Source organism: Pan paniscus, chromosome 20 (genome assembly GCF_029289425.2).
Source record: "Pan paniscus chromosome 20, NHGRI_mPanPan1-v2.0_pri, whole genome shotgun sequence".
Taxonomy (NCBI): domain Eukaryota; kingdom Metazoa; phylum Chordata; class Mammalia; order Primates; family Hominidae; genus Pan; species Pan paniscus.
In genome coordinates, this window is record NC_073269.2 from 56,398,682 (window position 1) to 56,413,265 (window position 14,584).

General features: G+C 48.7%; 1 protein-coding gene and 1 long non-coding RNA gene across 2 annotated transcripts in view; one reads left to right on the plus strand and one right to left on the minus strand.

Moving 5' to 3' along the window:
• LOC117976995 (uncharacterized) overlaps positions 1-14,584 on the plus strand; it is a 43,531-nt gene that overhangs the window by 3,615 nt on the left and 25,332 nt on the right. Inside the window, exon 2 of the long non-coding RNA XR_004667875.3 lies at positions 4,684-4,758. This is a non-coding gene — a long non-coding RNA (uncharacterized LOC117976995). The remainder of the gene's footprint in view (positions 1-4,683; positions 4,759-14,584) is intronic.
• On the minus strand, positions 488-11,495 carry LOC100989682 (napsin-A-like). The gene is given in 9 exon segments (XM_003813624.4): positions 488-789; positions 995-1,093; positions 1,518-1,662; positions 1,748-1,870; positions 3,188-3,387; positions 3,699-3,817; positions 4,007-4,130; positions 4,216-4,357; positions 11,343-11,495. Coding segments are annotated over 9 exon segments (1,263 nt in total). The 5' UTR covers positions 11,426-11,495; the 3' UTR covers positions 488-561.

Genomic DNA, 14,584 nt, shown 5'->3' on the forward strand with positions numbered 1-14,584 from the left:
AGGGGCAGCACCGCTCCCCCAACCCAGGGGCTTCAAGCTCCGCCTTTATGGCGGACCCCGGGGTCCTGGAATGCCAAGGCAGAGAGGAGAAACAGGAGACGAGGTCCGAGGGAACGGTATCCCCGCCCCTTAGAACAGGAACTGGTAAACCCTTACCAATTACAGCCACCCCCGACTGCCACCTGTGGCTGCCGTCGCGACCTGTCGCCTCCCACGCATGTTGTGGCTGCGCCCGCCCCCGTCAGGGCGTGACCACGGCGTGGACTACAACGACCGTGATGCTCCACGGAGCCAGGAGCCTTTGACTAAAGGCAGCGTAGGCGAGGGGCTTCATGGGACTCGTAGTACAAGGCCCATCACAAGGGTGCGCTGTGGAGAAAAGGGGTGATACCCTTCGCCTCCCTCTCTTCCTCAACTCCGTGGGTCCATGCACAAAGCTTTCTCTTCAAAAAGTACGCTCTGAAAAGAAGCAACCTAGGCAGGTTCGTTCAATGGAAATATTGGATTTTTACTGAGTAGCGCTAGCTCTGCTACTCGGTGCGCATGCGCATCACCTGGGCGTCACCCGCGGTACTGCGCCTGCGCGGTCTCGCGCCTTCCCAGGTCCGCTCCGCGAGGGCGAGCGCGCGCCAGTCCCACTCGTGCGCCGCTCTTCATGTCCCCGCGGTCGAAGACGGTCACATACGCCCCCAAGAAAACGTCGCCGAGGATCCACACAGGTACTGGAGGCGAAGCGATGTCCAAGGCCCGGAAGCCGGACAAGCAGAGGCGGACGTCACCCTGAGCAAACTGCAAGGCGACAAGGCGGCAACTGGGTGTCCAGGCCGCAGGAACCGCCATTTCCCTGGGAGTCCGTGCTCTCTCCGCCCCCAACCCCGGGGACAAGAAATGTTTCTGTGGCCCCTTCCGGCCCTAGTGATGTCCAACTACCAGCTCCACCCTCTCAACTCCAGTCATATTACATCACTGTGGCGTCATTATGACGGACACCTACCTGGATGACGTAATCCTGGGCCGTGAGATTAAACCAGACCCCCCCAATGAGGAGTGAGACTGCGGGGAGCTATGGGATTTCTGAGCACCGGATGATGTACTGGGGGAGGAGAGGAACAAGTGAAGATGGGAGATTCCTGCTCTGCTCAAATCCCGTCCGTGGCTCCCCAGTGCCATGGAGTAATGTTCATATTGAGCACCTGGGTATTCAGCACCGTGTGTGGACAGCCCTGTTGCCTAGGCTCCTCTCATCTAGTCCCAAACAAAACTGCATTATCATCTCCCCCAACAACCCCCCCCCCCACTCCCACCCCTACTTCACCATCCACTGAGCCACTTAGCATAGACACTTGGGAAGTATCTTTGCTTCCTCCCACCACTCTCCGGCATGTCACTTAAGAAGCCCAGTCCCCTCTGTCCTGGATACGCTCTAGCTACCTGCTTCCCATCCTCAGGCCGCAGTGTTCGCCATCGAATTGCCACCATCTTCCCCAGGACACACCCACCAGAGACTGGGACCTCACCTCCCCAGCCAGCAAGGGGATTCCCCCAATGGCTGCATGCAGGGCCCGTATCTCCTCAGTGGGTCCTACGATGACAGGTGTGCCTGTATCCAGGATGGCAGCACAGCCCTGGGCACAGAGAGTCAGCCATGAGCCCACCTTCACACTGAGGGGGAAGGAGGCAGTCATTAGAGGCAGGGTCCTAGGAGTCCAGGCCTCCACCTCCAGACCCAGGAGACCAAGTCCCTCACCGCTCCATGTGGATCTGCCAGTAGGCGGGGACTGTGACTGGCACGAAGGTGAGGGGTGGGATGTAGTGTGCCGGGTCTGAGCCCCCCAGGACCAGCTCTCCTCCATCAGCCACTTCAGGGTCCCTGCAGGGGCAGAGTGTAGAGGTCATTGTCGCCGGCCCTCCCCCGCCAGCCCTAGGAATGGCCAGGGATGGGACTTCCTGCCAATTGGGTCATTTTTGGGGTTCTAGTTGGGGCAGTGGAATGCAGGCAGGGCCTAGATGTTGGGACTGGAAACAAGAAATGAAGGGAAATGGTGCTTTTCTTGATGGAAGTTAGGACTTTAGGATGATGGATACTTCCTGAAGTGGAGAGGAGACTTCTTCATTTGGCTGTGGAAGGTAGAGCTTTTGGGGGAAATTCCTGAGCTGAATATCATAGTAACCAAGCAGACCAGTGGAGTCTCAGAATTGGCTCGAAGGTGTGACTTGTACAGGAGTGGGGTGGCTTCCTGGGAAGGTGCATAGACTTTCTGAATTGCCTGTTGTGGTATCTAGAAAGGTGTTAGACTTCCTGAGCTGGCTGAGAGTGATGGGAACGGGGATGGAAACTTCCTGGAAGATGTAAATGAGTGGGACCTACCGAGAGCTAGGTGGAACTTTTTGAGTGGGTTGGATGTAAGGGTAACTGAGTGGGCATTGGACTGTGTGTGATGGGCCCTGGGAGGGAAAGTGAAGACTTCTCGGGTGGTGGGTGGGACTTCTGAGCATAAGATTGACCTTCCTACCAGGTGGGTGGGGCTTCGTGAATTCAATCAGGCATTTCCTGACTTCTGGTCAGTGTTCTCAAATGGGATTTGAGCTTTATGGTGAAGAGAAGGTTCCTGAGTATTTGGTTGGGTGGGGCATAGAATTTCCTAGTTTGATTTTGAAACTCAGCATATTGAACTGTTGGTGAGTTTCTTTAATATGTCTTAAGTTGTCACTTAAGCTCTGGGGCTTATGAATAGGGTTGAGGTGTTTCTTCTGTTAGGTAGGTGGCTACTTCCTGAATGAAGGGTGGGATTGATTTTTTTTTTTTTTTTTGGAGACGGTCTCTCTCTGTCACCCAGACTGGAGAGCAGTGGTGCGATCTCGGCTCACTGCAACCTCCACCTCCCGGATTCAAGCAATTCTCCTGCCTCAGCCTCTCAAGTAGCTGGGATTACAGGCATGTGCCACCGCACCCAGCTAATTTTTATAGTTTTAGTAGAGATGGGGTTTCACCATGTTAGCCAGGCTGGTCTGGAACTCTTGACTTCAGGTGATCAATCTGCCTCAGCCTCCCAAATTGCTGGGATTACGGGCATGAGCCACCGTGCCTGAACTGGGACTTTCTTTATGGAGTAAGAGACTTCCTGAAGGAGGGCCTCACTTCCTTCTGGGGAATAGGACTCATAGATAGGTGCACCCTCCCCAGTACCTGTTGAGGTAAAAGGAGAAGACAGGCTTATCCAGTAGCCCCTGCTCCACCAGTACATCCAGCGGGGGCCGAACTCCTTCCACAGACAGAATGGGAAAACCGAGGCCCAATATCCCATCGGGGCGGGAAACAGTGAAGACCAGGCTGGATTCCCACAGAGCTTCCCCGAAAATCACTGATGCACCCTTGATTCCACCAATCTAGGGGTAGATTGAGATGTGACCAGTTACTTTTGGGAGGACAATAACCACATGTCCTGAGGTCTCCCAAACCAAAGCATTAATCCCAGGTCTGGGGACATCTGGACCCAAGCCCCCAACTGCTTAGCAAACTTTGCCTCTGGACTTGAGAGAATTCCTATCCCTTCACCCAGGAACCCCTCCCACTCCTTGAGAAGCCCCATCCATCGGCTCAGGAAGCCCCTGCACCTCAAGCCCCTCCCTAAGCCAGATGATCTTAGATAACAGGGTTCTCCCAGGCTCGAGGCTTCCTGGAGTCAAAGGCCACTCACAGTCAGCTTGTCCTCACTCAGGATTCCATCTACCCGCCCAGTTCCATATTGAATGGCAAACTTGGTCCCATTGGGCTTGAAGGAGCTGGAGGCATTGGGATTGAAGTGGTGGTGGAACCCTAGGTCAGAAGTCAGAGAGGTGTCACTGTGGGAGGGGAGCTTTCCGAATGCCTTCTGCCCCTTTAACCTTCTGACCTTTGAGGGTGTCAGAAAAGAACAGTTCCTCAAAAACCTTTGGGAAGCTGAGGCCCAGCCCCACCTTCTCCCTTCACCCCCATTCAGCCTTATTCTCCCACATAGAAGCTCACAGCAGGGCACACTGAAGAAGTGGCATCTCCTGGACGGGACCCAGAGATTGGAGGAGCCAGTGTCAAAGGCAACAGTGAAGTTTTGTGGAGGCGTTCCCAGCCCAATTTCCCCAAAATACTGGGCCTGAGGAGGCAAAAGAGGAGACAGAGTCAATGAAGAGTTTGGCTCAAGGGCACAGGAGTGGGGGCTGTGTAGGGCTGTGACTCACATCCAGGAATTTGGAGAGAGGTACCAAGGCAGGCTTGTCCCCAGGGGATGGGGCCCCCAACTTGGGGAGCTCTGCTGGTTTTCCCCATCCTCTCAGTAGGTTCAGGGTCCTGCGCCCAGGGTGGACTTGACGAAGAGGGATCCTGTAGGGTATGAAGATGATGAGAATTAGGAAGCCGCCCTTCCTGGAGACCCTCTAAAATAGACTTACCCAAATGGAATATGATGACAAATTCAACATTTCCAAGGCGCTACAATAGGAGTCATTACCAGAAACCCTACAATAACAACCTCCGGGAAACCCTAGCACAGAAACCATGATGACAAATACCCCCAAAGACTTTACAGGAACAAACCATCCCAAACAGAACTTCCCAATGGTATCCAAGTCCTTAAAATAAGCCATTCCCAGGGAATTGACATTCTCAAAGTTTTCCCAAGACCCTAACATGAAATCTGACCTTTGCAGAAGCCCTCGGATGGTGGCCCTTGCATGCTTCAGTTCATGATGTTGGAGACTATTTCCCCACCCTTGCGGAAAAACGTAAGCATCAAATCTTAATTTCACTCTTTTTTTTTTCCTGCAACCTCTGCCTCCTGGGTTCCAGTGATTCTCCTGCCTCAGCCTCCCGAGTAGCTGGGACTACAGGCGCGCACCACCACGCCCAGCTAATTTTTGTATTTTTAGTTGAGACGGGGTTTCGCCATGTTGGCCAGGTTGCTCTCGAACTCCTGACCTCAGGTGATCCACCTGCCTCGGCCTCCCAAAGTGCTGGGATTACAGGTGTGAGCCACCGCGCCCGGCTGAGACAGAGTCTTGCTCTGTCGCCAGGATGGAGTGCAGTGGTGTGATCTCGGCTCACTGCCGCTTTTGCCTCCCAGGTTCAAGTGATTCTCCTGCCTCAGCCTCCTGAGTAGCTGGGATTACAGGCACGTGCCACCAGCTAATTTTTGTAGACAGAGTTTCACTGTGTTGGCCAGGATGGTCTCGATCTCTTTACTTCGTGGTCTGCCTGCCTCGGCCTGAGGCACAACAGCATGAGCCACCGCGCCTGGCCTGAGGAAAGCTTTTCTAAGCATGAAGGCAGGATCAAAAATCATGGGGGAAAATATTAATAAGTGTGACTCAAAATTGACACCTGTTGGCCAGGCACCATGGCTCACGCCTATAATCCCAGCACTGTGGGAGGCAAAAGCAGGCAGATTACTTGAGCTCAGGAGTTCGAGACCAGCCTGGGCAACATGTTGAAACGCTGTCTCTACTAAAAATACAAAAATTAGCCAGGTGTGGTGGCACACACCTATAATCCCAGCTTCTTAGGAGGCTGAAGCAGGAGGATTGGTTGAGCCCAGGAGTTCAAGTCTACAGCTACAGTGAGCTATGATCTTGCAACTGCACTCTCCAGCCTGGGCAACAAAGCAAGACCCTGTATCTAAAATAAATAAATAAATAAAATAAATAAATTTTAAACCCTTGTACTTCCCCTCTACGTACACACACAAAGCTGTAAATAAAGGCAAGGACAAAAAATCTGGGGGAAATAATTATAAGTTGTATATTAAGAGTTAATATTCCTAATATGCAAAGAGCTTCTACAAATAAATAACAAGATAACCCAGTCTTGGGAGACAGTTTTTCTTGAGTCTCTCACATGTCTGCAGAGCACTGACTTGTCTTTTGAAGGATTTTGTTTAGTGAACAGCCTTGGAAGAGAGATAGCATCTCTTTCTGGAGCAAAGGGAAGGCAGGCTTATAATGCCTTATAAAAGATTTAAGCTCCCTATGCTCAAGGTTCTATTAATATCATGCACCACAGTGCATGTGCAGGTATCATCTGGCCTTCTTCATTTCATCTTGTGGAAACGGGCTCAGAAAAATAGGCCAGCTGTGGTGGCTCATGAATCCCAGCACCATGAGAGGCCGAGGTGGGAGGATTGCTTGAGGCCAGGAGTTTGAGACCAGCCTGGACAACATAGTGAGATCCTGTCTCTACAAAAAATAAGAAAGCCAGGTCTGGTAGCACATGCCTGTAGTCCTAGCTACTTGGGAGGCCCAGGAATTCAAGGTTACAGTGAGCTATAATCATGCCACTGCACTCCAGCCTGAGCAACAGAACAAGACCCTGTCTCAAAAAAGAAACAAAAAAGAAAGAAAGAAAGAAAGAAAAAACTGGCACACGTACTAATACTCTTGCTACTACTATTGCTGGGAGTAATAAACTGCCCTTTGTCTCTGACTTGGGAGTCTTGGGTCTTCTATGAGCAGCCATGAAACTATGGCAAACTAACTTCATAGTTCTTGACACTCATTAGGAAAATGGGCAAAGGACATAAATTGCAAAAGAAGTACAAACAAATTCTAAATACATGGAAAGATGTCATCAACAGTCATCAAAAAAATACAAATGACAACAGTGAGAAACCTTGTTTCACCATACAGATTGGCAAAGAACTGAGAATACTTATTGTTGATTAGGTTTGGCAAATGTGTATCAAATGCTCGAAAATTGTACCCACCATTTAACCCAACCCAGAATTTCATCTATAGGAGATCACTGGATGAGTGCACAGAGGTGGGTTTATGAGGCTGTGCCTAATTTTGGAAACTGGAGACAGTCCAATGATGAACTGCCTTTGCAAAAACTATAAGTGAGAAAATTAGGACAGTGAAAGAGATCTGATCTAAACAACCGCTACCTTGCCTTTAACTTCCAAACTGCCCTTGGTCATTCCTGGGCTTAGGCCAAGCTAACTTTGGGAGACAGTTTATAGTTTAAATGGTAATAGTCCATCCCCAAAACTAAACCACCTTTGTAAAGCTAATGAAGTACCACCAGGATAGGAGGATGAGAGGAGCATGAATTCTGCTAAGGTGCAGACATACATGATTACCAGTCATTATTCCAGAGGTCAAAATATTTGCAGCTTCCCCAATTACTCCTGCAGATTACCTCACTACTGTAGAACCTGACTGGCCTTTTGAGACTAAGGGTTTTTGCATTTCTGGTGATGCCACCCAGACCTGCCAACCAGTCCTGTGGCTCCACCCAGAAGCAGACTATTTTCCAGGCCCCTATGAATGATTACATCCTTGACCAATCAGCAGCACCCATTCCCAGGCCTGACAAACTATCCTTGAAAAACCCTGGCCTCCAAATGTTAGGGGAGGCTAATTTGTTGTTTTCGTTTTGTTTTTTTGTGAGATGGAGTCTCACTCTGTCACCTAGGCTGGAGTACATTGGCATGATCTCAGCTCACTGCAACCTCCACCCCCTGGGTTCAAGTGATTCTCCTCCCTCAGCCTCCTAAGTAGCTGGGATTACAGGCACCAACCACCATACCCGGCTAGTTTTTGTATTTGTAGTAGAGACGGGGTTTCATCATGTTGGCCACGCTGGTCTTGAACTCCTAACCTCAGGTGATCCACCTGCCTCGGCCTCCCAAAGTGCTGGGATTATAGGCGTCAGCTGCCATGCCCACCTCTGATTTGAGTAATAATAAAACTCTGGTCTCCTGCTCAGCCAGTGGCTCGGCATAAATCAAACTCTTTCTCTATTGCCGCTTTCCTATCTTGATAAATTGGCTGTATCTGGGCAGCAGGCAGAAAGAACCAGCTAGGCGGTTACAGTGGCCAACAATGGGTACAGCTTAGTTCTGCTTTGGAACATACATAGAATGGAACCCCATTTGACCTCTAAGAAGGAGGAAGTAGCTGTCTATACCAGTCATTCTCAAAGTTTATTTAGCATGACCCAAAATCACCTACAGCAGTGGTGTTGGGCAAATCTTTGTGTAGAGGCTTTGCAGGCCAGACAGTCTCTGTGGTAACTATTCAAATCTGTCCAGATAGCATGAAAGCAACTGCAGACAACAGATGCTATGGAAATGAATGTGCATGCTGACTCCAGTTTTGTTAGAGACAGGGTCTCACTCTGTTGCCCAGGCTGGAGGGCAATGACACGATTGTGGCTCACTGCAGTCTCAAACTCCTAGGCTCAAAGGTCATCTTGCCTCAGCCTGCCAAGTAGCTGGAATCAGGCATATGCCACCACATCCTCGCTAATTTTTTTTTCATTTTTTGTAGAGATAAGTTCTTGCTAAGTTGCCCAGGCTGGTCTCAAATTCTTGGCCCCAAGCAATTCTGCCTCGGCCCCGCAAAGTGTTGGGGTTACAGGCATGAGCCACTACATCTGGCCTAGATTCCCTTTAGCTTATTTGTAAAAGGGAAATAGCACGCAGGGTTTGACCCTCAGGCTCAGTGTTTGCCAAGCCCAGACTCAGAGGGCTGGTTCAAATTCAGATCTCTTAATTTTTAAGTAGATCTGGGATGGGGCTTGAGAATTTGCATTTCTAACAAGGTCCTGGGCCATGCTAATGCTATTGGTTTTGAGACAACATTCTGAGACTCACTGTTCTTTGCATTGACTTGGAAAATGTCCGTGATATATTAGGTTTGCAAAGCAGATGAATAGGGAATGATGAATTCATTGAACCTTACACCAGCAACATCTATACTCTCAGAGTCCTGGGAGAATTTCAGATTGTAAATCCTTACTTATTCAAAGATCTTACTGAGGTGGGAGGATTACTTGAGGCCAGGAGTTCATGACCAGTCTAGGAAACATAGTGAGACCCCCCATCTCTACAAAAAAAGAAAATCTTAAAAAAAAGCTGGTTAACAAACATAATGTGCAGTAATTTTTAAAATAAATTTTATATTTAATGATTTTTTTGTAGAAAGAGATGGGGTCTCACTATGTTGGCCAGGTTGGTCTTGAACTCTTGGCCTCAAGCAATCCTCCAGGCCTCTGCCTTCCATAGTGCTAGGATTACAGGTGTGAGCCACCATGGCTGGCCTCATGCAGTAATTTTTTTTTTTTTTTTTGAGATGGAGTCTCGCTCTGTTGCCCAGACTGGAGTGCAGTGGCATGATCTCGGCTCACTGCAAGCTCCGCCTCCCAGGTTCACGCCATTCTCCTGCCTCAGCCTCCTGAGTACCTGGGACTACAGGCGCCCGCCACCACGCCCGACTAATTTTTTTGTATTTTTAGTAGAGTTGGGGTTTCACCATATTAGCCAGGATGGTCTCGATCTCCTGACCTTGTGATCTACCTGCCTCGGCCTCCCAAAGAGCTGGGATTACAGGCATAAGGCACCACGCCCAGCCTGCAGTAATATTTTTGTACCCAATTTTAGTCACTCCTTGGAGCATGACACCCTCACTCACACCTTTGCCCTCACCCCTCATGACTCAGTCTTTGAAAGGCACAAGAACGAGAAGTGGGGAAAACACTTTCCGGAAAATACACCCCTCCCCCTGCGAAGAGCCCCAAGGGGTAAGGAGAAGAGAAGAGAAGAGGGGAAGGGAGAAATTGGGGAAGCATCAGAGGTAAGGTAGGGGAGGACTTCTTGGGTGGGGTCCCCAAAACTGTACTTCTTTTTTTTTGAGACAGGACCTCCCTTGTCGCCCAGGCTAGAGTACAGTAGCTCAGTCATAGCTCACTGCAGCCTCAAAACCCTGGGTTCAAATGGTCCTCCCACCTCAGCCTCCCAAGTAGCTAAGACTACAGGTGCCTGTCACCGTGCCCGGCTGATTTTTTTTTTCTGTAGAGACTGGGGGTCTCACTATGTTGCCCAAGCTGGTCTTGAACTCCTAGCCTCAAGCAATTCTCCTACCTTGGCCTCCCAAAGTGCTGAGTTGACAGTGGTGAGCCATTGTGCTCAGACAAAAAAATAGACTTCTTGAGGCCTAAACAATTTGGAGGGTGTGAATGTGGGGGAGTCTTAGTTTAAATGCCACATGCCTTGGTCTCCAAGATGGCGGGAATGTGTCACATGTCTGGAGACCCCCATAACTGGTCATCAGAGCTTGCAGTGGGATCTGCAGAGGCCTCCAAAAAAACATATCCAGAGAAGAAGGGGAGGGTTCCTCACTCAAGAGTCTTAGTGAAGGCCGGGTGCGGTGGCTAACGCCTGTAATCCCAGCACTTTGGGAGGCCAAGGCGGACAGATCGCGAGTTCAGGAGTTCAAGACCAGCCTGGCCAACATGGTGAAACCCCATCTCTACTAAAAATACAAAAATTAGCCAGGCATGGTGGTGCGTGCCTGTAATCCCAGCTACTTGGGAAGCTGAGGCAGGAGAATCGCTTGAACCCAGGAGGCAGAGGTTGCAGTAAGCCGAGACCACGCCACTGCACTCCAGCCTGGCAACAGAGTGAGACTCCGTTTCAAAAAAAAAAAACAAAAAAAGAGTCTCAGTGTTGGAGGATCTGGGACTTAAAAGGGCTCTGGGCTGGACATGGTAGTTCATGTCTGTAATTCCAGCACTTTGGGAAGCTGAGGTGAGAGGATTGCTCGAGCCCAGGACATGGAGACCAGCCTGCAAAACATAGGGATACCCTCTTCTTTACAAAAAATTTCAAAAATTAGCTGGGCATGGTGACACATGCCTGTAGTCCCAGCTACTTGGGAGGCTGAGGTGGAAGAATGGCTTAAGACCACGAGTTTGAGGCTGCAGTGAGCCATGATCGCACTACTGCACTCCAGCCTGGGTGACACAGCAAGACCCAATCTCAACAAATAAATAAATAAAAAGAAAAAAATTATTTTAAAAAGGGAGCTCTGAGCCAGACATGGTGGCTCACGCCTGTAATCCCAGCACTTTGGGAGGCTGAGGTGGGCAGATCACCTAAGGTCGGGAGTTCAAGACCAGCCTGATCAACATGGAGAAACCCCATCTCTACTAAAAATACAAAATTAGCCGGGGTGGTGTGGCACATGCCTGTAATCCCAGCTACTTGGGAGGCTGAGGCAGGAGAATCGCTTGAACCCAGGAGGTGGAGGTTGTGGTGAGCCAAGATCGTGCCATTGCACTCCAGCCTGGGCAACAAGAGTGAAACTCTGTCTCAAAAAAAATAAATAAATAAAAGGGAGCTCTGATCTTAGGAGATGTCAGAGTAGAGCCCTCGGGGTGAGAGCCCACTTTAGAGATCTGGAAAGCCAACAAAGAAGAGTCAAGGATCCTGGGTGCCAGGTTTGGGAATCACTGAACCAGGAGCCCCAGACTTAAAGGGCAAAAAGCAGAGAATCCCTCCCAGGTTTGGGGGTGGCACATGGGGTCACCATACCGGATCAATGTGGCCCCAGCAGGCTCCACGTTCAGCAGAGGCAGCAGCAGCAGCAAGGGTAGCAGCAGCAGTGGTGGAGACATCGCTGGGGAGCAGGGTGTGAACCCAGGCTTCCTAGTTTTCTTTCCCCTGTGACTCCACCCTGTTTATGCCCCACCTCCCGGTTTAGGAGGTGACCAGAACACGAGGTCTCTCAGCAGGTGACACGGGGGGACAAGGATGTTTTTGAAGATTTGTGCAGAGTATTTGTGTAGTGTCAACAAAAGTTGTATCCTGTGTCCTTAGTGCTCCTCATTCCCTACTTGGGGGGTGGTGGTCGTGGGGTGTCCTCTGCTGGGACTGCTTCCCACCCCCCATCCTTTAGCCTCTGTCACTTTTACTTCTCACTTTCACATCACTTTTCTGAGACTCATTAACCACAGTGTTTCCTTGGCCAAGTGGGAGGGACCAGCAGGTGTCTGTGAAGGGCCTGGGGAAGGGAGAGAGGAAATGATTATAAGCCTGCCCTCCCATATGAAGTGGGACTGCCTGCGTCTGAGGACCCAGACTCTTATTTGTAGGTGAAGTATGTTTCTTGTAAGCAACAAAACATTGGGTCTTCTTTTTCATCCATTCATCCGTTCTATATCTTTTTATTCGAGAGTTTAGTCCATTTACATTCAATGTTGTTCTTGATAAGGACGTCCTCCTGACATTTTGTTACTTGTTTTCTGGTTGTTTTGTAGTATTCTCTTCTTTCTGTCCTTCTTTCATGTTATTTATTTATTTATTTATTCATTTATTTTTGAGACAGAATCTCATTGTCACCCAGGCTGGAGTGCCCTGGTGCAATCTCGGCTCACTGCAACCTCTGCCTCCTGGATTCAAGCGATTCTCGCCTCAGCCTCCCGAGTAGCTGGGACTACAGGCGCGTGCCACTGCACCTGGCTAATTTATGTATTTTTAATAGAGATTTGGTTTCATGATGTTGGCCATACTGATCTCAAACTCCTGACTTCAGGTGATCCACCCGCCTCAGCCTCCCAGAGTGCTGGGATTACACACGTGAGCCAGCACACCTGGCCTCTGTTTTCCTTTTAGAGAAGATAATTTTCCTTGGTCATATGATTTAATTTTTTGCTTTTTTTTTGTATCTGTTGTATGTTTTTTGATTTGAGGTTACCATGAGGCTTGCAAATATTGTCTTTTTTTTTTTTTTTTTTTGAGATGGAATATCGCTCTGTTACCCAAGCTGGAGTGCAGTGGCTCGATCTCGGCTCACTGCAAGCTCTGCCTCCCGGGTTGACGCCATTCTCCTGCCTCAGCCTCCAGGGTAGCTGGGACTACAGGTGCCTGCCACCACACCTGGCTATTTTTTTTTTGTATATTTAGTAGAGACGAGGTTTCACCGTGTTAGCCAGGATGGCCTCGATCTCCTGACCTCATGATCCGCCTGCCTTGGCCTCCCAAAGTGCTGGGGTTACAGGCGTAAGCCACTGTGCCCTGCCATAAATACTGTCTTATAACCCATTATTTTAAGCTGACAACATAAACTTAACACTGTTTGCATAAACAAACCAACAAACCAACAAACAATAAGAAAATTAGTAAAAACTCTACACCTTCACTTTGTCCCCAACTTTTTAACTTTTTGTTGTTTGTACTTATATCTTATTGTACTGTCTATGTCTTGAAGAGTTGTTGTAGTTATTATTTTTGATTGGTTCATCCTTTAGTTTTTCTACTTAAGAGTTGTTCACACACCATAGTTATACTGTTACAATACACCATGTTTTTCTGTGTGCTTACTATTAGCAGTGAGTTTTGTACCTTCAGATGATTTTTTTTTTTTTTTTTTTTGAGATGGAGTCTTGCTCTGTCACCCAGGCTGGAGTGCAGTGGTGCGATCTCAGCTCACTGCAAGCTCCACCTCCCGGGTTCATGCCATTTTCCTGCCTCAGCCTCCCGAGTAGCTGGGACTACAGGCACCCCCCACCACATCTGGCTGATTTTTTTGTATTTTTAGTAGAGACGGGGTTTCACCGTGTTAGCCAGGATGGTCTCGATCTCCTGACCTCGTGATCCACATGTCTCCGCCTTCCAAAGTGCTGGGATTACACGCGTGAGCCACCGCATCTGGCCCAGATGATTTTTTTTATCACTCATTAACATGCTTTTCTTTCTGACTGAAGTACTCCCTTTAGCATTTCTTGTAGGACAGATCCGGTGTTGATGAAATTCCTCAGCTTTGTTTGTTCTGGGAGAGTCTTTATTTCTCCTTCATGCTTGAAGAATATTTTCACTGGATATGCTATTCTAGTGTAGCAGGACAAGCCGTGGACAAAACCCCACAGACACCGAGATAGTGAAGGAAGTAGCTTTTAATCAGCTGGAAGCATCAGCAGACTAGCATCTTAAAATTCGAGCTTGTTGAGTGCACAGTTTCTGTCCCTTTTAAGGGTTCACAACACTAAAGATTTTACATGAAAGGACCGTGATTGATTGAGCAATCTAGGGGGTATGTGACAGGGGCTGCATGCACCAGTAATCAGAGCGAAGCAGAACAGAACGAGAAGTTTCACAATGTCTTTCCATACAATGTCTGGAATTGATGGATAATCGGTTGCTAGGTCATGGGTTGAATTTTAACTATCAGGCTAAGGTCAGGCAGGCCCAGGCCTGGTTTTGGGTCTGGTTTTGGGTCTGGTGCATGGCGCCGGGCTGCCTGCCTTTGGTTTCACTTCCTTGTTTCTTCTTAAAACAGGTACTGAGTATGAAACAATATAGAACAATATGGGGGGGTCTCTTTCTCTCTTCTCTCATTTACCCCCTTTGAGACTCTCACTCATGGTATTAGTGGAAGTTCTCACTTTCATTTTTACTACTTATGTCTTCCTGTGCAATAGATTGATAGTGATTCAAATAATATACTCGTGCTGAAGCATTCTGGTGAACTAAGGTAGTGATGAAGCTTTTTATCATTTGAAGAAGTATAGGTAGCAAACAAGGGAGTAGTAAGCGGATTCCTATTACTATTATAACTCCTATTATAAGAGTTTTAAGCCCTCCTATTGCTGGGAACCCATTTCCAAACATGGCCTCAGGATCAAATCCGTGCCACACTCGCACCGTACATGTGCCAGTTTTGTTATATCTTTAACTATGTCTTCAACTACTTGCCCTTGATCATCTATGTGGAGACAGCAATTAGTAAGGTTAAATTTTCCACAAACTCCTCCTTCAGCTGCTAGCAAGTAGTCGAG